The following is a 23,526-nucleotide window of genomic DNA, read 5'->3' as shown; positions in this document are numbered from 1 at the left end:
CTACACCAGAGTTTCTTAGTGGTTTTTGTATGGTCACTTGCATTAGAATCACCAGAGAAACTTTAAAATGCAAATTTCTGGCTCTCATGCCAGAAATAGCATATTAGAATCCCCAAGACTAGGCTGCAGACTGTAAGCATGAAAAGCTCTTTGGGTGATTCTGGCAAACACTAAAACTTAAGAACTACTCTTCTAATTCATCTGGAAACTGTGTACTTCATATATTCTTCCAACTGAATAATATTTATAATTCAAGAACAAAATTTACTGATTGGCTCATTACCCAGCTCACTTGAGGAATCTTCAAGTTTCTGGAATTATCCCTAAAAGCTTTGCCGAAAGAGAAGCAGATTTGTCCAACCCGCAGTAAGAGAAGCTGAAAAGATTACAAAGATTACAGTCAGCATTCTGTGATTTGTCAGTTTGCCCCATGGAGAACAAGGAACACTTTGACTTACTGGTCATGTCTATAAAGGTTTTGCCGCTGAATATGAAAAACAAGAAGTGACAGGAAAAGAGATTGTATTAAAAGATAGCTAGTGGTGAGCAGTTGCAGGAGCAGTGCAGAGGCAGTGGAGGGGGTCGGCAGACACCCAGAGGAGAGCATGGGCAGCAGAGGAAAGACTGAAAGCCAAACCATCCATATAACTGAGTTGTGCTCCCCGTGATATGGGACCGTGTTATGAACACATATAAATCAAGACGTCTCGACCAATCACCTCTGAGTGACTGAAGTTGAAAAGAAAGTAAGCGTCTCTACTTCTGGTCAAGTTGAAAGTCTAAATACTTCTAAATGCCAATTGACTAAGAGATGTGTATTTTAAGAGGGTATGCTTCATCACTTCAAGAGAGGCAGCACGAGCTCTAGGGTCACACTGACTTTGTTTGAGCCCTGATTCTACACCTTCCTCAAGTTTTCTTGTCTTTAATTGAGATAAAAATAGTACTTACATCATAGATTCTTTAAGACGTTTAAATTAGTTGATATACATAAAACAGAACAGTGCCTAGCACATAAGTGGTTGCTGTTATCAATATTATTATTCAAACTAAGAGACGAAATTACATAACTTGAGTAAAATGTCAGCAATCCTAAAGCTCTGGAAGGATGTCGTGGCATTGCAAATAAGGCATCCATTGACACAGGAGTCTCCTGAACAATCTTAGTGAGCTAATAACATTTATAATGACGGCCCGCTTCCACCATGGCACACGTCAGTAAATCGGGTGTCTCCAGTTTGAAGACAAATAAGAATTGACCATCTTTTCTTAAATGTATGTTAATCTTGGTGTCAGAAAATTATTATCCTAGACCTTTCAAAAGGTCACATATTTAACCACTTAAAAATGCAAGGTAAATCTTTTCTGCGGGGAAAAGCATTCACAACTCCAAAATATTTGATGAATAAATGAATGGCTGTTGATCTTGAGGGTCTCTTCAAATTTTGTGAGAAATGAAGTTGTAATAGGCTCATCTTTGCTGGTCTTTCTTTGTATTGAAAATTTTCTCCTCAGAAGCAAGGTTTAGTGCTCCTGTGCTTGAAATTAGGGAGTAGACTAGTGAAATTTATTTCAGTGCTGTAACACTAGTATTTTCCTAATAAAAACCAACTTGTGGGGAGTTCCCTGGTGGTCCAGTGGTTAGGACTCGGTGCATTCACTGCCGTGGCCCTGGTTCAATCCCTGGTTGGGGAACTAAGATCCTGCAAGCCATGTGGTGCAACCAAAAAAAAAAAAAAAAATTCTGTATCCTCCTAACCCCCCAAATCCAGAGACTCCTTCCTCCCTAGTAGAGAGAAATCAGAATTTTGGTCAATTTTTTACTATTTTCCTTATGTCTTAACTATGACTGGTAAAAAGCAAGTCCACTCTAACTTTACTTACTGAAAAGTAATAGAAGTATGGAAGTTGAGAAATTACTGTCAAAATGCAAAATAAGGGACTTCCCTGGCACTCCAGTGGTTAAGACTTCGCCTTCCAATGCAGGGGGTGCGTGTTTGATCCCTGGTTGGGGAGCTAAGATCCCACATGCCTTGGGACCAAAAAACCAAAACATAAAACAGAAGCAGTATTGTAACAAACTCAATAAAGACTTGAAAAATGATTCACATCAAAAAAATCTTTAAAAAAAAAAGCAAAATAAAAGATTGACCCAACCAAAAAAAGGTAAGCTAATGCATAAATGGAAAATAATGTTATACTGGTTCTTCTACCTTTTTGCAACTTCAGTGAAACATAATTTCCAAACTCACTTGAGGGTATCAAAACTCTTCGATGGCTAGATATCAAATAGTGCCGGTGAAGTCAAGTGATGGGTATAAACTGATTTTAGAAAGAACATATGAGGTTTTATTAGTGGGTGCATCAGACGTGCAGCAGAGTACAGTGCTTCAGCAAATGGTCTCTAGAACCAGGTAAACCTGGGTTTAAATCAAAACTACTCGTCAGCTTGTCAGAGTGAACAAGTTACTGCCCTAATAATCAAGTTTCTTTATCAGCAAAATGGAGATAATTACCCACCTTAGAGTTTGTTATGAATGTGAAACGAGATAAAATGTATGTGAGGTGCTTAACACAATGGCTAGCATGCAGTGAGCATTCAGTATGTTTGACGTTAGAAGCTGTTGTTTTTGAAGCAGTATGAGAAAGATATTTTGAATGCAACTGAAAATCCAAAGCACATTGATGACATTAGTGAAAATAAGATTTTTTTTTAAGGCAAGAAATATCCTTTGATAAAGTTGCTTTGGTCTTTGATTTTATATAGCAACACTTGCCTCCAGAGATAAGGGGTCAAAGAGAAAGTACAAGTTTTCAAGCCTATTTCCATCATGGCCACTGTGAAGCTAGTGCCCATTCAGCCCTAAGTTCCAAATTATCTGAAACTCAGAATAATAAATGATATTTATAATTATCCTAGTCATCAAGAAAAAGTTAAATGATTTCAGTAGCTTTTGTAAAAGGTAGGAAAATATATAATACCATATATATGTTAAATTTTAGTTCTGTTAACTCTCTAGAACATTCACTTCTTTCAGGCTAATTATTTCCATAAATATGTCTACTCTTGGCTATTCTAAAATATTGCCTCTTAAGGTTGTACTTGCTTTAATTTAAATTATAATTATTTCAGAAGTGACCAAAGGATTTACAAAAATGGAATATAGTTGAAGTAAAACCATTAATTCAACAAAAATCTTCTGAGTATCTTACTCAGTCCCCAATGCTGGTATATATAGTAAGTGCTCACTAAATGTTAGAAAGAATGGATGAATGAGTAAATGAATGAAAGAGTAATGTGTGTAGGATATAGCATTATTTTAAGAGTGAAGGCTCTGGAACCAGACAGTTGGGTATGAATCCTGGCTCTTCTACGTACTATCTTGTCTGTGCACAGACCTTGGACAAGTTACTTAGCCTCTAAGTGCCCAGTTTTCTCATCGGTAAAATTGTGATGATATTAATGGTTTCCTCACTGGATTGTTAGAGGATTAGGTAAATGAAAATTAACAAACCATTTATAACAGTGACACATAGTAAGCACTGGTAATTATTTGCTAAAATAGAATAAAAAAGAAATATTAACTATAACTTTGAAGGTAAAACTTATACATGAAATGCCAACACTTTAAAGTCATGTACTACTAATTTTAAATTTCTAGGAATGAAGACTAGCTTGGTAACTCAATTGTAGCCAGCTGATACTGACTCTGCCCATATATCTCATATGCAGGCCTTTCCTTCACAGGTTGGTGACCTAGGAAAAGGGGGAGGGTGTCTGAATACAGTCTATAGTAACACTCACACGTTGCTACATCAGATCACATCTTAGCCCACCTAGCCCAAGATTCCATAAGCAACAGTAAATAGTCTCTCTTACAAATTGAAAAGGTATTTAGCTTAGTTAAAACAGGTGAAACAGGGAGGGTCTTCTGAGTCTAATGAAATGACAGCTCATTGGTTGTACCTGGGAAGATGCCCAGATGTGCCAGTTTTAAGAGTGGGAAGGACCTAGCACGAAACTTACATTCCCCCCAGTTACCACCTGATCAGAAGATCATACAGCTAACCCGGGCAAGAATGTGTTTATCCAGTTTTGAGGAGGGTATTTAGAAGTTCCTCTGTGCTGGTGAGTTGGATATTTGAGTATCAAACAATTTCCAAGGGCATTTCCAAGGGTAATCGCTTTTCGAAATGTTACCAAAATGCTACATTTTAAATAGTCAAGTAATAGGTCATTTTATCTTCTAATCTTTGAGGAATTAAGATATAAAAATAATCTTTCTCTGACATAACAGAATAAGTGGTACTATTTAGTCAGCTGTGCCCTATTTCATTAAAATTTTTGTTTATTTGATATGCTAGGCTAAATTTAAATAGTGGCTAAACATCTTAAAATAGAGTGTTTTCACCTGTTTTAAATAGCATGGCTAAATGTCTTCAATTTGTAAAAGAAAAAAATGTATTTTTTTAAATAAAATCTTAGGCTACATGGGCTAAAATGTGATCTGATGTAGCAATTCCTGAATGTTACTCCATTCTAGATCCAAATACAATTTCTTCCTTAAGTTATGTCTTACATCCCTACTTTAAAAAGCAACTGGACAACAAAGTGATACATTCTAGACTAGGCTGTTTTTATGTAGAGACAGAACTGAGACTTAAGAACAAGATTTTATAACAAGTAAATAAAAATATTTGCCGACATCTCACTGTATGCTTAACTATCCTCACATCGTTGAAGATGTAAGCTAAATATAATGGAAGATAAAAGGAGTAGTTTAAGTGGAAGAAAGAAGGAAGCTGCTCCAAATTAGTGAAATGCTTTCAGTATCAGCATAGAAGCAAAAATGAGTGCAGCGTCCGGTAACAGCATGGCCTGCATTGGATGGAGGACTGTTGTGAAGTGTACAGATGGACAGAGGAGATTAGTAGCATTCTTAATTTATTATCTGAAATTCTTTATTATTTGGTGTCTTTAGCATTTACTTGACACTTACCATGTTTTGCCCAGGGTTATATGTTGTCTTTATGCTTCATTTAGCAAACTGAGTTATAAGTGGTTTTAGAACAAATGCCATGTCTTATATTTCTTTATAATTGGCATAGTATTGACTCCTGTGTCTTGTACATAGTGTGTATAAAAATAAATTAATTGACATCTATCTATTTCTAAAACATTTATTAGGAAGTTTTGTTTTCTTTATCACCAGCGAATATTTACTGTGCACCAAAATGATTTATGGAACTTACTAGATGCTACTTAAACATTAGGATTTAATTATCCCTACATTACAAGGAGCATTCATTCATATAATGAATTTATTGAATTCACTTATTCAATGAATTCTTTCTTTAGATCTGTTTAGTGCCAAGTATGAGGTACTGGGCTGCTGAAATACACTGAAAAATGAACTGAGTTCCATTAGAGCAAACAATTTCAATATAATTTATATAATGGAGATATAATAAAACCCTGAGAAAACACTATAATTGGCGTCCGAAAGTCCATGATGTCAAATGTAATGTTGGTTCATGAAATGATATGCACCCTTGACTTTCCAACTTAAGCAACTTGGTGAATAGTTATACTCTTTACTGAAACAGGGAAGACTGAAGGAGGAATATATTTGATTAAAAAGATTAAGTTCAGTTTGGGACACATCAAATTTGTGATATCCTGTGTGACAAGTAGGTGATTGGGTAGATATTGCTGGAGTTCAGAAAAGTAGCTTAGTTAGCTAACTTAAACTTACAGATGTTTGGCATATATACATATATATGTTTGTGTATGTATGTGTGTTTATATATATAGGTGTAAACTTTGTGTATATATATTATTTTTAAGGTAAGATAATTTCTTCTGATAGTTCCATTTTCTCTATGAAGTGTAAGGAAAAGTTTTCGCTAAGAGCAAAGCAAAAGGGTTTGAGTAGCAGGAAGGAGTGCGGTGGTTATTGTGGAGAGTGAGGAGCAGGTGTGAAGAGGAACCTTTGTGGCTGATGACAGTGAATTATAATGGAACCAATGTGTCCTACTGAATTTTGTTTTCTCAGAAATGCTCAAGCATTGAGATGTAGGCATAGAAGAAATACATCGTAGCCTTCATCAAAAGGTTCTGCCAGTTGGATGCCATGTAAAGAGGGATACTGAGAAAGTTGAGGGAATTTGCAAAAGAGTGATTGAAATGATAGGCTATAGAGTCTAAGCTAGTTAAATGTAAGTAAAGATGAGGGGGCTGATAATTGGCGAAAAAGTGAAGAAATTAAAGCTCTCGTAATACTGAAAAGTGAGAATACCTGATGAAATGAGCTAGAAAGAAAGGAGATAGAAAAGCCTCGTAGCAACTTTCTGAATAAGGTTGGGATAGTATTTTCCCCATTTTACATAATAGGGCAGCTGAGACGCAAACTACTTTGATTACTCAGTTATAGCGTGAGTAGCACACTACATCTTAAATGTGAGTCTCCTGGTTAAACTCAACTGGCTTCCCAGTAGATAATTATTTTTCTTACTAGATATGCAAATCATAGATATTCTTTGTTCAAGACTAGGAATCTTTGCCCTTAATAGAGTTGAAATACATATGTCTAAATAAGTATCAAAATAGAAAAATAGATTGTTCATTTTAGAGCATGTTTCGGCCTCATCTTTTTGTAGTAATCTTTATTTATTTATTTATTTTTATATTTATTTTTGGCTGTGTTGGGTCTTCGTTTCTGTGCGAGGGCTTTCTCTAGTTGCGGTGAGCAGGGGCCACTCTTCATCGCAGTGCGCGGGCCTCTTCACTATCGTGGCCTCTCTTGTTGTGGAGCACAGGCTCCAGACGCGCAGGCTCAGTAGTTGTGGCTCACGGGCCTAGTTGCTCTGCGGCATGTGGAATCTTCCCAGACCAGGGCTCGAACCTGTGTCCCCTGCATTAGCAGGCAGATTTTCAACCACTATGCCACCAGGGAAGCCCTTAACCTCATCTTTGTAATAACTATTTGCTGAATATTCTTTTACTGCTTTATATTTTCACTTTCAATGTATTTATTTTACCTTTTGAATGTCGTATTATAGTTGTTATTTTTAGTATTAAGCTTAATATTTTGTCAGTGATAGCATTTGATTGCCTTTATAAGGTTTTTGCATTAGTCTGTTTTATTCACAACACAACAGTAATTTCATAATTAATATCAAAGGGAAATGATACTTTACATAGGAAACTACACTTCATATCAAATATTTTTGCTGAAATCTATCTATGCCATTCTAAACCAGTTATCTAGAGCAGCAGCATCCAATGAAAATATAATGTGAGCCAAACTTGTAAGTTCAGATATTTGAGTAGGCACATTAAAAAAATTAAAACAAGCAGGTGAAATTAATTTAATAATATATTTTATTTAATCGAATATATCCAAAATATTCTCATTTCAAATTTTAATTTATATAAAAATATTAACACATTTTTTTCTCTTGGGGGGTGTACTAACACTTCTAAGCCTTATGTATATTACAGTGTATAATATATCTAAACAGTGTGTATAGGACACAGTGCACCTCAATTTGGAGGAGGCACATTTCAGGTGTTCATAAGCCACATGTTGCTAGTGCCCATAGTACTGGGCAGTGAGATCTAGAGCCTTCAAAAGGTATAATTGAACAAAGTAATACAAAGTCAAGCTCTGTGTCTATTTCTCCGGAGAAAAGCATGGTTTAAGAAATCTTGGTAAGGAAAGATACATATTTGTTAGAAAGAAGAAAGAAAAAATAGTTTTGTTTTAAATAAATAGACTTTCAAATTGCTACAGATTTCTGGTCCCTTTTAGTACAACTTTATTGGTAAATCCTCTTTACCATAATTTTTTTCATTAAACTTTTTATATATGCCTACTTGCAAAAATATGTATATATGGCATAATTGTGTTTATTTAGATAAATTTGACTCTAAATGACTAATGATAAATCTTGGGCAATTTAATAGTTTCATAGTATATTAATCTATAATGTAATCATTCAAAAGTTCTGAGGATTTATAATTTCCATTTATGGAACATAAGAATTTTTAAGTATAAGGATTTAATCCTGTAGAATGTAAAAAATGTTACATTTTTACATTTAAAATTTAGGGTTTCCACTTAATGACAGTTAGCAACATTATTGGTTTCAACACATAAAGTCAAAATCCTATTATAAAATAAATATTCAGTGTAACTTGAAATATATAAACACATCTGTTTTTTATATGCTTATAACTGAATACTGTAAGAAATGCCAAGGTGAAAAAAATACTTTGTATTCTCATTTGTGCGTGCAATTCATTATTCACTCATTCAAACATGAGTTTAAGAGAAGTGGCAGGTTATGTTCATTAAAGAAAAGAACTTAATACTAGATAAATATCCATGAAAGCAGAAGTAGCCAATAAATAAACTGCAGAAGTATGTTTGAAACACGACATTTACAAATTGCTTAAATTCTATTTATCTTTATTATTTCATTATGGTGAATAGATATTATCTACGTTATTTTCTAGGCTTTGGCTTCTCAAAATTCGTTTGAAAATGAAACTGTATTAGTTTCATAAAGTAGCTAACTGCAGTGGAGGTAATAATATCCTTGAATTAATTTTTGTTGTTAGTTTTCAACACAAACTTGAGAAAGTAATATTTTAGTGTTTCATGTGAGCACTTTTGCCACAAATATGCCCAGGTTACAGTGGAGACCCCGGGCATTATTTTAAAACCTAGACTCTAGCAGTGGACAAAAGAGATAAAGGTCTTGCCCCATACAGCTTCAAGTGGAAAGGTATATAATAAAAAGATGAGAAAACTAAAGTTCAGAACAGGTTAAGAAGTATGCTCAAAGTCATGAACTATTAAATGATAGAAATAGGATAGAAACCCATGTCTGACTGACTTTGAACCTAAACTTACATTTCACCTCTTAATGAAATTGCCAGATTTTGTTGCCTTGAATAAATCACTGATATTATTGAAGTACATATCTACCTAAGAGTCAAATATAAAACTTTTCCTTTGAGAGACCATGACCTAAGCTTAAGAGAATCTGAAAAGTAGAACTACCTCCTTACCCCAATATGAAGAATTAGGCCCATTGCAAATCTAGTTTGCTTTTCTTTGAAGCATGTTGAACAGTAACTCTCTTAAAATACCTTATTTTTTGGCAAGCAAAATGTAAAACACCTAAAAAATCATTTTGTTGATTACTCCAACCGAAGAAAGTGTATAAAATACTGACACTTAGAGAAGCATAGATTTATTCTTGACATTCTCACTGTATATTTTGCTTTGTTTGTTTAATGAGGCCAAAGATGCAATATTTAATACCTCACATTTATGTCAGAAATTCTAAATATTAAAGAAAGCATACTTTAGCTCAGAAAAATTTAGCGATGCTTCTTTTTTTTTTTTTACACTGCATGGTTTTACCATGTTATTCTTTGTCTTTCAGTTTGATAATAATTGTAGGAAAACTTCAAAAACCATGCACTAAACTAAAAAATGTCCACCTAACTTCCCTATGTTAGCCCCAATTCCAGTGGATTTTCTAACCTTAAAAGACTAGCATTGTGTGTACCGAGACATGGTTCCAGAACAGAAATTCACAATCTTTGTAGAACTGATTGACTTTGGAATCTAAAAAGAAAAATAAATTTAGATTTCTAAGAAGCTGAAGGCTTTCCTCTAAATGGTTCCAAGGAAAATTCAGTATATATGACCAAGGACATCTTGTCAAAATATTACTGTCATTGTAATCACTGAAGGAGATTATAATCTTTCTGTTCTTGGTGATTTCTGAGTGACATGTAAAGCAAGCTTATGCTTGGTTAATGATGACTGGAACATTATCTACATGCATAAGTACAAGCTAAGCAAATATACTAAATTAAATCATGTATTTGCACATTTTTACATGAAAGAATAATACCATTTTCCTTAGGGTGAACAAAGAGATAATGTCGGGAATTTGAAGACATTGGGTTTATCAACACTGCATTTAATCAAAGAGAAATTACCAGTACTCAGTAATACTGAATACCAGTAACCGTAGTTCTTGACAAGAAGTATTGTTATTTTATACACACATACATACATAGTATTCTTTGTTCTATGTAATGGTCGGACAGATATGGCCACAGAGGAGACACAGAAGGGGCTCAGGAAAACAAAGTTTATAATAAGCTTTGTCCCAAGAAACAGGAGGCATGCCACTACACGCAAAGCCATGTGGGAAAGCAGCAGGGTAGGCCAGGAGGCAGAAGGGGCAGGAGTGAGAGAAAAGTCAAGGACAGAACCTTTATTGGGGGGGCAAAAAAAGACAAGCTAAGGCAGAGTAAACAGTTGAAGATTAGCTAGTTTGAATAATTTCTGCAGGATGGGCTTTGGGTTATAGGGGTGGTCTCTAGTTGCTTTGTACCAGGCCCTGGAATGATTTAGGGCAGGGAAATATTGTTTTGGTGTAAATGGGCAAGATAGAAGAGGTTTGTCTCTGGATTTGGCTAATTTGCATATCAAAGGCATGCCCCAGGCTGAGCCCTTTACTGTCTCTAAGGATTGGCTTGCACCTGAAGGGGCGATCTCTCCCCAGCCAGGAAGGTTTTTAAATTGGCAAAACATCATAATATCTTGAAAATAAAAAATATAATCAGTACACATACGCATGCATGCACACGCGTGCGCGCACACACACACACTTTTTAAAAACATTTTTATTGGAGTATAATTGCTTTACAATGGTGTGTTACTTTTTGCTTTATAACGAAGTGAATCAGTTATACATATACATATATCCCCATATCTCTTCCCTCTTGCGTCTCCCTTCCTCCCACCCTCCTTATCGCACCCTTCTAGCTGGTCACAAAGCACCGAGCTGATCTCCTTGTGCTATGCGAATGCTTCCCATTAGCTATCTATTTTACGTTTGGTAGTGTATATATGTCCATGTCACTGTCTCACTTCGTCCCAGCTTACCCTTCCCCCTCCCCGTGTCCTCAAGTCCATTTTCTAGTAGGTCTGCGTCTTGCCCCTAGGTTCTTCATGATCTTTTTTTTTTTTTAGATTCCATATATATGTGTTAGCATACGGTATTTGTTTTTCTCTTTCTGACTTACTTCATTCTCTATGACAGACTCTGGGTCCATCCACCTCACTACACATAACTCAATTTCGTTCCCTTTTATGGCTGAGTAATATTCCATTGTATATATGTGCCACATCTTCTTTATCCATTCATCTGTCGATGGACATTTAGGTTGCTTCCATGTCCTGGCTATTGTAAATAGAGCTGCAGTGAACATTGTGGTACATGACTCTTTTTGAATTATGGTTTTCTCAGGGTATATGCCCAGTAGTGGGATTGCTCGGTGGTATGGTAGTTCTATTTGTAGTTTTTTAAGGAACCTCCATACTGTTCTCCATATTAGCTGTATCAATTTACATTCCCACCAACAGTGTATGAGGGTTCCCTTTTCTCCACACCCTCTCCAGCATTTATTGTTTGTAGATTTTTTTTTTTTTTCTTTTTGCGGTATGCGGGCCTCTCACTGCTGTGGCCTCTCCCGTTGCGGAGCACAGGCTCTGGACGCGCAGGCTCCGGATGCGCAGGCTCAGCGGCCATGGCTCACGGGCCCAGCCGCTCCGCAGCATATGGGATCCTCCCAGACCGGGGCACGAACCCGTATCCCCTGCATCGGCAGGCGGACTCTCAACCACTGCGCCACCAGGGAGGCCCTGTTTGTAGATTTTTTGATGATGGCCATTCTGACCATTGTGAGATGATATCTCATTGTAGTTTTGGTTTGCATTTCTCTAGTGATTAATGATGTTGAGCATTCTTTCATGTGTTTGTTGGCAATCTGTATATCTTCTTTGGAGAAATGTCTATTTAGGTCTTCTGCCCATTTTTGGATTGGGTTCTTTGTTTTTTTGATATTGAGCTGCATGGGCTGCTTGTAAATTTTGGAGATTAATCCTTTGTCAGTTGCTTCATTTGCAAATATTTTCTCCCATTCTGAGGGTTGTCTTTTGGTCTTGTTTATGGTTTCCTTTGCTGTGCAAAAGCTTTGGAGTTTCATTAGGTCCCATTTGTTTATTTTTGTTTTTATTTCCATTTCTCCAGGGGTGGGTCAAAAAAGATCTTGCTGTGATTTATGTCATAGAGTGTTCTGCCTATGTTTTCCTCTAAGAGTTTGATAGTGTCTGGCCTTACATTTAGGTCTTTAATCCATTTTGAGTTTATTTTTGACACACACACTCTTTAGACGTTAATTTTTTAATACCCACTAAAATTGAATTAAGAAATACAAAAAATTTTCACTTGGAGCTTTGTTGTTTAGGTATTTTTAAATATCTGTAATCATTGGCCTGTCACTATGTGCTATTGATGAAAGAGCTCCTTCTTGGCTTTTTATCTCTAAGCCCAGAACCCTCATTTTCTCCCAAGCAAGCAAAGACCTCGTAACTGATAACAACACTGTCTCAGAAAGCACAATGTGCTCTTCTTCACTGACAGTTCCACATCCTATGGCCCAGTCTCCTGAGCCCTGCTATCTGTTAAAGAGGATAGATGGTAAAAATTGCTATCTTTTCTGATAACAAAGGCTTTACTATAGCAATAATGCAAAGCTCACTAAAAGAATAATGTGCCAGGTGACATGATGCCACAAATTCTAAGAACTTGGAACAGTGGAAGTTATTTCTGGTTCTCTACAAATTATTTTACCTGACTCCCACACATGCTAAGAAAGATGAAAGGGCAAGAAACAACTTCTTTTTGCTCAGTTATTGTCAGGCAAGTATAAGGAACACATAGACAACTTCAATAAAGCAACCTTGTTTCTAAATATAAAATAATAATGTATGGATAATATATATTTGGCCTCTTGAAAAAAATTCTAGAATGAGTTTTTGGTTTTGTTAATCCTTTGGGACTCCAGAAATTCTGGTAGATTCTTCTATATGAATTTGAAAATTTGATTTTAATTAGATATGGGAGTTTTATAGATAGTAATTAAATTTAATCAAGATTTATAAGTTTAAAGTATGTTTGATGCAATGAGATTACAAATGATGCAATGTGATTACACAAAGTAGAGATTTTTTTTAACTTTGATTTGATTTGTAATCAAGTTTTTGAAAAAAAATCTGAGTATCCACTATTTTTCAAAATATGGAACTAATGTACTTTGTACTTTAGAGTCTTTAGAGGAATTAATATCTTTAATCTATAGCCATTTATACATTTTTATACATTTTGAAACTCAACATGTAGTGATTTTATTTAGGTTAAAGTTACAGTCCAAGAATATTTTCGTATTATAGTTTAGCTTTCAGTGTTATTTTTAGCAGCATAATGTGAATTTTTATGTAGTGTAATCATTTCAATAGTGCAGAATATTCATCATTTGTTAAATACTCTACAAAACTTGGTACTCTGATTATAGAGCTGGATGATTGGCAAGAATAAATCAAGTTCTCAGGGGTTTTTTTGGTTTTTTTCCCACAAAATTTTAACTATTAGTTTTCCTTTGATATTAGTAAGAATGGTGAAAAGTGTAAACTGACCCTTGAAGTAATAGGCCAGTGAACATACCTTCTGATAATTTGTCAAGGACTTTTTCATGTTATTGAAAGTACTATGTAATCATGTGGTAAAATCAGAAAAGCTGACCTGAAAATGAATTAGAGGGAAGTCTATTTCTGCCTAAAATATTTACATATAGAAATAATGAGGTTAGTTGAAAAGTACAGGTGAAACAATAGAAAAATTTAAGGAGATTATACACACATTGAATTGATGAGTTAGAATTATGGAATTTATTCTGGAAATTTGTGAAGGGAGACATGTTATTGCTTAAAATACATATATCAAGGGAAATCGTGGGGAACAGTAGGCAAAGCTGAATTAAAAAGAAAAAGAGGGCTTCCCTGGTGGTGCAGCGGTTGAGAGTCTGCCTGCCGATGCAGGGGACACGGGTTCGTGCCCTGGTCCAGGAGGATCCCACATGCTGCGGAATGGCTGGGCCCGTGAGCCATGGCCGCTGAGCCTGTACGTCCGGAAAAAAAAAGAACCGTGAAATTTTCAAAGGGATTAATTTTTAAAACCACATTAACGGAGGCATTATAGTCATAAAAATTTGGAGGTTAAAAGTACCTTAACAATGATCTTTAACCTCCTCATTCGCTAAGTTAGGAAAAGGAGGACCAATGAGTAAAAGAAACTTTTCTGGTAAACCATTACCCGTGTAGTTTTGGATCTAGAAATTGTGATAAGACAGTTTTATTAAACAGATATACAGATGGGTTCCTTCTATTCCCCTTTAATAAAATTCCTCACAGCATAAAAATTTAATGTTTTAAATCAAACTCTTTCACTTGAGTTTTTTTAAAAGTTTTCTCCATCTTGAAGGAATTTCTCTATTTCAGTAGGAATTTCTCTATTTCAGTAGCTGCTTTCTTAAAGGTAAATTGTGCCCTCTAAACCTCTAAATCCATAGCTTTTCTTAAATGTTCCTGCTAATTAACTCTGCATCATTTGACCACCACAACTGTCTTGAACCTCGTTCTTCTCTTGTCTTCTGTGGAATTTAACCCTATTCTATTTTTCTTATTTCTGAGAATGCATCTCTATTCACCTCAGTCACTCTTCTTTTTCCTAATCTTAAAATATAAGTATTCCTTGGACTGTCTTCTCAACCTTTTTCATTTCTCTTTACCCTCTTGGCTTGCCTACTTAGGCCATCCTAGCTTCATCTGTCCTCTCCTGTTCAACAAATACTTATTGACTCCATCTGTTGAGCCCTGACTATTCCCTTGAACACTTGGCCTGAGTGTACAGCCTCCTCTTACTCAGCCTTTCCATCAAGAAATTCCACTGGTTCCGGTGTTGATCGTTTCCTAAATCAGTACCACCTGGACAAACACTATACTCTCTAAGGGTCTCAGTTTTCTTTAAGAGTTGTTGTGAGGATTACATGAGTTAATTCATATAAAGCACTTGAGATAGCCTCTGGAATATGGTAAATGCTAACTAATTTGAACTATGATTATATCTTATTCCCAGGTCCAGATACTAAGCTGTATAGAAGGTTCCTTCCAGATAACTTTTACACTAATCTTTCCTTTCTATTAGTAATAGCAGTACAGTAGCCTAAGTTCTTATTTACTTTCCCAGTATTATTGCTATAAACTCCTAATTGATTTTTCCATAGCCAGTGTCTCCTGACTTTGTTACTCAAGACATATTAAATTGTGCTGCTGTGATAAACAGCCCTGGATTCTTAGATGCATAATCAACAAAAGTTCATTTCTGTCCTGAGCAGGGGCTCAGTCTGATTGAGGCCCTGTCTTTCACAGTCCCAGGGGCAGAGGGAAAGAGAAGTTGGAGTTGAACACCACCGATTAAATGCTTCTCCGCAGAAGTGCTAGGACTCACTTCCACTAACATTTCATTTGTCTCAACAAAGTCAAAAACCCAATCACTGTGTGATAGGCAGAGAGAGAAACATGCACTTTTGATTTATAAAGTTTAAAATTTTTCCTTAAAGTAAGTTTCTTCAAACTCATGGCAGGGAGGGGATCTGTTATTCAATGATTTGATGGAGAACTTATAAATTCAAGAGATAGTAAAGATAGATAGGTAGGTAGGTAGGTAGGTAGATAGATGGATAGATAGATAGGTAGATAGATAGATAGATAGGTAGACCTAAGAGTTTAAATGGATTTATGAATGCTCAATTAATAAAGCAATCTTCCTATTCCTTTAATGATCTAGCCTTTATAAATTTGTCACTGTTTAAAGAAGGTAATTATGTTGTCTCCAAATTGTCCATTAATGATATATTTAGAGGCAAAATATTGGCTGGGTCCCAGGGCTCTAGTTAGGGTTCTCTCCTAACCACCTTCCCAGCTCTCAATAAGATGAAATATTTTTTCATGACTGTATATTTTATTTACAGTGTTACTCTTATGCTCATACCCTCACAAACTCAGAATTTGTCCTGTGTTTGCTGTTTATCTTAACAGCTAGACTACTCAGTTCTATTCATTCAAACCTATTAAAAATACTTTTGGCCTATAAACTTCATTTAGTTTAATCACATAGCTCCTATAATCCCGTAAATATGCTATTTAAGTCTTTGGAGAATATTTACAAATATTTTACCTGCCTTTCATTACCTTTCTCCCAATGATAGGTGATACTAGATTTGCCCTTTAAAAAATCTTTTGGGATACAACTTTCAACAACTACAATCATGTCATAAAATAAATCACTTGTATTGGCAATTTTACACATTTCAAGAATACTAAATATATAAAGTTCTTCATTATTTTTCTAATGCCAAAAATTAGAAAACATGCATAAAACAGTATTTAGAAATGTGGAAACACTGTGTTTCTTTCTGGAATTGAGCATCCTATATCAATGCCCAGTATTATTGTGTAGTAATCTCTTAGAATTAGCTTGAAAGCCATGGTACACCTTTAGCCCATGGAATGAACTATGCAAATTGAATTATTTGGCCTGTTTTTGTCCTTGATTGCTCTTTTCATTTGTCTGATTGTTTAATTTTTTTCTTGTTACCAATACCTTTTATGTTCATTTTGGAAAAAACAAAATAGAAAAAAAAGGACATTTTTAAAAAGCATGACTACCAACCAGAGAAAATAAAAATTATTTACTTTTAGCATGCTGTTCACAGTACATCCTTTAGATTTCTTGCTATGACACTTTTTTTTCCCAAAGAACATAAACATCCTGAACATATTTTATTTTTCTTTATATTCCCTTAATTCCCCTCTTGTGCAGATAACTAGTAGATCATCTATGAATCCAGGTTTCCTGAACTACCCAGTTTATCAAGAGATGTTCATTTCTTTTTATATGAATTTCTTTTCGTTTGTTTGTTTGTGACAGTGTGTCACTCTGGGATTTGAATTTACCTGTGTCCCCTAGTAGTAGGGTAAATTCCTATTTGGTATGTGTGCCAGCCAAAGCTAAGTTGTAGATACCTGCTTCCTCTTACCCTTTCTCCCATATCAAGAACATATTTTATGTCAATCAATATTTATTTACAACAGCATTTTCAAAGGTACATTCTATTTTATTGATGAACATAACTTATTTAAATGCCCTCTACTGTTGGACATTTATGGGGTTTTACCATGTGTGTGTATGTGTTTTACTATTATAATAAATTCTGCAGTAAATATCATTCTTGCTAAATCTATGAACATTGCTGTTTTCCCTTAGGATAAGTCCTAAAAGTAGTATTGATAGGTTAAAGGGTAGGCATGTTTTTTAAATGCTTTTGATATATATTGCCATATTGCCCTTCAGAAATCTGTCATTGGTACTACCACCAGCAGTATTGGAAAGTTACCATATTACCAGACCCTTACAAAATTTTCTTTTAAAGTAATTGATAATGTAACAAATGGGTCTGTGCTTTCTTAACCACACTAAGCATTCCAAATGATCGCCCATGTTTACAGATTCTTTACTACAAAGTAGTCCTTAAATAAAGAGTCACAAAACTTTTAAAATGTTGGTTGATAGCTTGTTTGCTTGCAGTATTGTTTGCTTATAGTTTTAGGTGATGTCCAAGTGAGGAAAGTAAAGGAAACCAGTAGTGATACCCTAGCCTCAGTCTCCCTCTCTTCAAAACACAGCACTGGAGAGCAACTACTCATAAACTCATCCCTGTTGATCTCTAAGTTTCAAGGAGATGAGAAGTAGAACCATTTTACAAAACTTTTAGTAACGCTTTTTGTAGATAATGCATTATCAAAGTTGTTAGGTTGAAGAGAAGTATACTTCTTTAAAACCAAATGGTCATTAAAATACTTATCTGTAATCTGATTTATCCGTTCAGTTAGTATTTTATTATATCCTGCTTAATTTTGGACAAGTTCTTTATGCCTTATATCCAACCATGAGAATTAAAATGCAAAAATCACAAGGTACAATATTTTGAGAGTCTATCTTTGACTTCTTTGGTAGGTAGTAGATTAGGAGGTTCTTTTAGAAAAGCATGTTTGGGGTAAAAATTCCTACATAACAGGAGTACTAGTTATTGTGACTATGGAACATATTATTTTGAAAGTCTTAGTCTCAACTAAACTTTGACTTTCCTAGACTATGCCATGCCTTTTCTGACGATAGCATACCATAAAAGTCATACGTTGCATTTTTATGTTCATTTGCCCAGAATCCATGAAACAAGAGATACTTGGGGAGCAAAGTGTTTCGTAGTTAAAGTGGACCTTATAGATATTCCAGTTCAGCATGTTTAATGGATGCTTAATGGATGATGATGGTGCTGGTGGTGGTGATAATAATAAGGAGAAGGAGGAAGAGAGTAATTTCGGGAGCTCTTATGTGTTTCCCATTCTTCTTAGTGCTTTACTTAGGTTTTCTCATTTATTAAATGAGAAAGTTAAGTTCCAGAAAGGGAAACAACTCTCCCAAGATCAGTCAGTAAAGCCAAAGATCAAACCCAGATTTCCTGGCTCCCAGTATAGTCCACTCTCCATTACATAGTGCTGGCTATATGAAAAACCAGTTTAGACGTTTGAATCTCAGAAGTTTTAAAATTTATAATTATAAATATCACTTCTATTGATGCTGTTAAGTATTTACATATATATAATACATGTTGAAGGGCTTTAACCTTATTTTATCCATTGTCTATATTCCCTAATATTAATTTTTATTTACTGAATTTTTACTTTAGATATATTATCTCTATTCTTTAATATAAGAAAGTACAATAAGATATTCTCTTATAAATGAGGAACCTGAGGGTCAAGTAGAGCAATTAATGTTTCTAAAGGAAGTCAGTTAAGTAGCAGCAAATCTGGGTTTTAAGCCCCCATCTGTTGCCTCCAAAACTCTTTCTACTTTACTCTATAGTTGCTTATTGAAGAATAGCAAAATTAAACAAGCTTGGAAATGATTGATTTGGGGCATTGTAGAAGTGTTATACACTGTCTCCTCTCTTTCTCTCTTGTTTATTTATGCCTCATTTCTTCTTAAAACTAATGTGAAGTAATGTGAATAGTACAATTTACTGTCTTTTTAAAAAATTTCATACTGAGTCTTTTCCCTCTTAAATACTTGGAGGAAACGAACATATTTTAATAAAGGTAATGTGTTGGGAATTCCCTGGTGGTCCAGTGGTTAGGACTCCATGCTTCCACTGCCGGGGGCCCAGGTTTGATCCCTGGTCCTAACCTTTCAGTAGGTTTTACTCTAGGATAGAGGGGAAAAAATATTTAAAAAATTTTAAAATGTTTTAAAAATTATTGCCTTCTGACCATATTGTCTAGAAAACTGAATGTTTCTTTCTTTCAAATGAATGCAAGAGGAAAATCTTTTCTTCATTTTTGGAATATAAACATATCAATATATGAAAGTGTAAAGTGAAATAAATTATTTTTAATTCAAAACTAATGAAAACATCAATCCCTGTTAGAAAATTTAACAACTATTAGAAAAATCTCATTAATAAAATGAGAAACTTAAAGAGCCACTCTTAGCAATAGATGCTGTAATTCTTGCCATTTTTTGTAAAATTTCCCCACTCATCGAATTTCTCTTTGAAAGTGATAGTAAAGCAAATTCGAGAAGAATGCTTTGGAAACTTCTTTCATATGTTATAAGACTGCCTCAAAGTTTATTGCACTTGCAGGACAGCATATTCTCTTAAATGAGCCCACTGATTTTTCGCAAATATTTTTTTCCTGTGGCCGTGCAAACCAGTGCCTTCTTTGAAAGCAGAAAGGAAATCATGTCTGATTTTGGATAGTTACGTTAAGGTTGGCCCTGAATAGTAAAACCCATTCAAGACCATGGTATTTGAAAATTTTTGAGTCCTAAAAATATGTCCCACTAATGATATAATTGAATTATACTCCAGATATTTCATCTAAAATACCTTTTCTGTCTTTTCCTTTTTACTCTTGTCCTCACTTTTAATGATTCATCGGCCTACAGTGTCTTTACATCCAAAATGCAAAGCAGACAAATGGGCATCTCAGGGAAGAACATGACTAAAAGCAGCAGCATCAGCGGAGACATGTGCTCGCTGGAGAAGAATGATGGCAGCCAGTCTGACACTGCAGTGGGCGCCTTGGGCACCAGCAGCAAAAAGCGGCGCTCTAGCATTGGGGCCAAAATGGTAGCTATTGTTGGTCTCTCCCGGAAAAGCCGCAGTGCTTCTCAGCTCAGCCAAACGGGTAGGCATTTTTATGTTACTCTTTTCACTTCCTAACTGAGTTGTAATTAATTAAAATACATATTCTTTTCTCTTATTCTGTCTCAGTAATGTGTAGATGATGACATGTTCCAGAAGTAAAGGGGCATATTTTAAACTAGTTAACTTTTCCGAAAATATAACAATGACTTGATTTTTCAGTGATCAGTGAACCTGCTTCTCAGTGAACCTTGGTTACTGTTCTTGAAATGCACTTAACGTCTTTTGTCCTCAGAGAGAAGTTAAGCTGTGGTCCTCCTGATTGTCAGTTGCTGGTCCTTTGTAAAGGTACTCTGATCTGTGAGATATTTACTTTTCTTTAGGTTCCTCAAGTTGGAACCAGCCAAGTTAATTTCCGCTCCCAGCAAGTTACCGTGATGAAGGTGACACCACATATTTTGTGTGAATAATATACTTCATTTATTGCTGACAACCTAACTTCTTTTTCAGTTTGTAAGCAGCATTTACCAGTTGTATCAATTTTCTCACTGCAGTTTTTATTTCCCTGTTAACACTTCAAGCAGCAATATTCTCCAGCAGCAGGGATGGAGGAATTTTCTGCTGACAGGGAAGATACTCAAAGCTTTGCTACTTTAAAATTCAGTCTCGTGTAATCACATCTGCAAAAATAAATTAGATACCACACTCCTACTCAGAAAACCCACTGTTAGTAATTAAGAAATTTGTGAGTCAAAGCAATGCCTTTTTTCAAATGGGTTTTGATAATTAAGCATTAAGTCCCTGATATCTTGGAAATAATAGCATATCTTCTACTTAACACACAAACAAAAGCATATAATACGGTGTTTCTTTTACAGCAAATAAATTATAAGCAAATGGATTAAATCTCATTTATGTCTGAATACTAGGGTTCTGGTACAGAGAAGCCAGGGCATAAATCTACAGCACAAAAGAATTTAAGGATATGTTAATTCCTGGACCCGGCTAACCTTGGTTTTACAAACTGTAACAGTGATTCTGGAATTTGATCTTTATATAATAGTATTATTTTGAGATAATTATTTGATGGCATTCCTTATATCCTGGTTGTAACTTACTATATTTAATGTGATTATGTTAGAGTAATTTTTCACTTGGTGTTTTAAAATGTTACTTTGGGGCCTCCCTGGTGGCGCAGTGGTTGAGAGTCCGCCTGCCGATGCAGGGGATACGGGTTCGTGCCCCGGTCTGGGAGGATCCCATATGCCGCGGAGCGGCTGGGCCCGTGAGCCATGGCCGCTGGGCCTGCGCGTCCGGAGCCTGTGCTCCGCAACGGGAGAGGCCACAACAGTGAGAGGCCCGCATACCGCAAAAAGAAAAAAAAAAAAAAAAAAAAAAAAATGTTACTTTGCATTTTAATATAGAATTAGAAATTTAATTTATGGACATAGAGATCATATTTAAAGGATTTTTAAAATTGCTAACATTTATACATAATTAACTGTGTTGTGCTAAAATGATAGATGTTGGCCTTTTGAAATTGAGAGGTTTTTTTTCCTCTCGCAGTTAGAATTTTATTTATTGCATTTTTCTCTTTAAAACTTACAAACATTTGTAAAGCCAAAACTGCTCTAAAAAATAGTCTATTAATCTAAAAAATGAAGATCCTAAAATAGACACTGATAAGACTACAAGTTAGAGAATATGTGGTGTACAGATGTACAACATAGTGATTCAAAATTATTTTTTAAAAAAACTAAAAAAAAGAAAGATGAGCAGAAGTTCATCTGATGCATAAAAAGAAACAAGTATTCCAAACACAAGAAAGGGTAAGCATGCAGAGGTAGAAATAAATGTCTTCTTCAGAGCAATGCAAGTAAGTCTTCTATAGAGCAAAGAGTATATGGTTAAGGGATGATGAGGCCAACTAAAGAGGACAAGAGTCAATCTATAAATTATTTCTTCAATAGATTTTTACTGATGTATAGTTGATTTACAAAATTATATTAGTTTCAGAATATGTGGTGTTAAATGAAATAAATAATTCTATTCATTCAGGGGTTTGAGCACTTACTATGTGCCAGGCACATGGAGAACACAGATGAATAAGAAATCATTTATAACCTGAGTTGCTTATACTCTAGTAGAAGATAGATACTTAAACAGATTGCTTCAAGATCCTACGTCAGTGGTAAAACTAGAATTACATAGAAAGTGTGCTGAGTGCTCAGAGGAGGATTGTTTGAACCAACCTAGAATTCCAGGAGTGAATACCTGGAGGAGATGTTGCCTGATCCAAGGCCTGAAAAAAGAGTGATTGATAACCAGGTAAAGGACAATTAGAAAGGTGTTCCAGATAGAGACCATAATGACAAAGTAATGGAAGTATTACATATATGGGAATGATAGGAAATAGGTGTGATTTTAACAAAAAATTTTGGACTGAATGTGGCTAGAGGCAAGGTCGATAGGTCATGGAAAGTCTTATAGATCATATTAATTTGTAGGTGATAGGAAGTTTTAAAGGGTTTTCAGTAGAGAATTGATATGGTTAGATTTGCATAATATATATTTTGTAGGCCATTCAGGCTGCCATTACTTATCTAACATATTTTTTGAGCATCTACCATATGCTGTATTCTAAAGAAAACATGGACAGGACGAGATCCTTCTCTTGGAGCTTATATCTAGTGGAGCTGCAATAAAGAAGTAAACCTAAGTCAGCATCTGGTAAAGAGGATTTTAGGATGAATTAGCAGAGTAGTACAATATTTCAGATAAGAGATAAGATCCTGAACTAAGTGAGTTGTCAGTTATAATAAAGATAGAGAGGGGTTGATAAATTCAGGGGATTGTTAACAAGCAAAATGAGTAGTCAGTCACCCGATTTATTGATGGGTCGGATGTGGGGAGGTGAAAGAGAGAGGATTTTAAGGTAATCCCCATATTTCTGGCTTGCATCCCTGGATGGATGGTTGTGGTGCTATTAATGGATATTGGAAGTATAAAAGGAGGAGTAGGTTGGGAGAAGGAGAGGTGTCAAATTAGGACACTTTGAATCTGAGATATCGATGGAGCATCCAAGTAGAAATGTCTAGAACATATTTAAATAAACTCTTCTAAAGCTCGTGTCAGAACCAGAGACATAAATCTGGGAGTTATAACGTTTAGAGGTTGCTTGAAACCATGAACAAGAGTGAGACTGTCCAAGAAGAACACTACAGATAAAAGAGCAGTAGGTGAAGGCAGTACTCTGTGGAAGATTAACCTTTTAGAATTGGACAGAGGAACAGGAGCCAATGAAGACCAAGAAGAAATTATCA

General features: G+C 35.3%; 1 protein-coding gene across 9 annotated transcripts in view; it reads left to right on the top strand.

Moving 5' to 3' along the window:
• Window positions 1–23,526, top strand: part of RIMS2 (regulating synaptic membrane exocytosis 2) — a 587,388-nt gene that overhangs the window by 479,877 nt on the left and 83,985 nt on the right. For all 9 annotated transcript variants that reach the window (XM_082600831.1, XM_082600834.1, XM_082600833.1 and 6 more), the window contains one exon: window positions 20,005–20,246. In XM_082600831.1, coding sequence (XP_082456957.1) covers window positions 20,005–20,246 — 242 coding nt within the window. The remainder of the gene's footprint in view (window positions 1–20,004; window positions 20,247–23,526) is intronic.

This window comes from Mesoplodon mirus, assembly GCF_964341445.2.
Source record: "Mesoplodon mirus genome assembly, chromosome: 16".
Classification (NCBI taxonomy): Eukaryota; Metazoa; Chordata; class Mammalia; order Artiodactyla; family Ziphiidae; genus Mesoplodon; species Mesoplodon mirus.
This window is presented reverse-complemented; position numbering and strand designations above follow the sequence as displayed.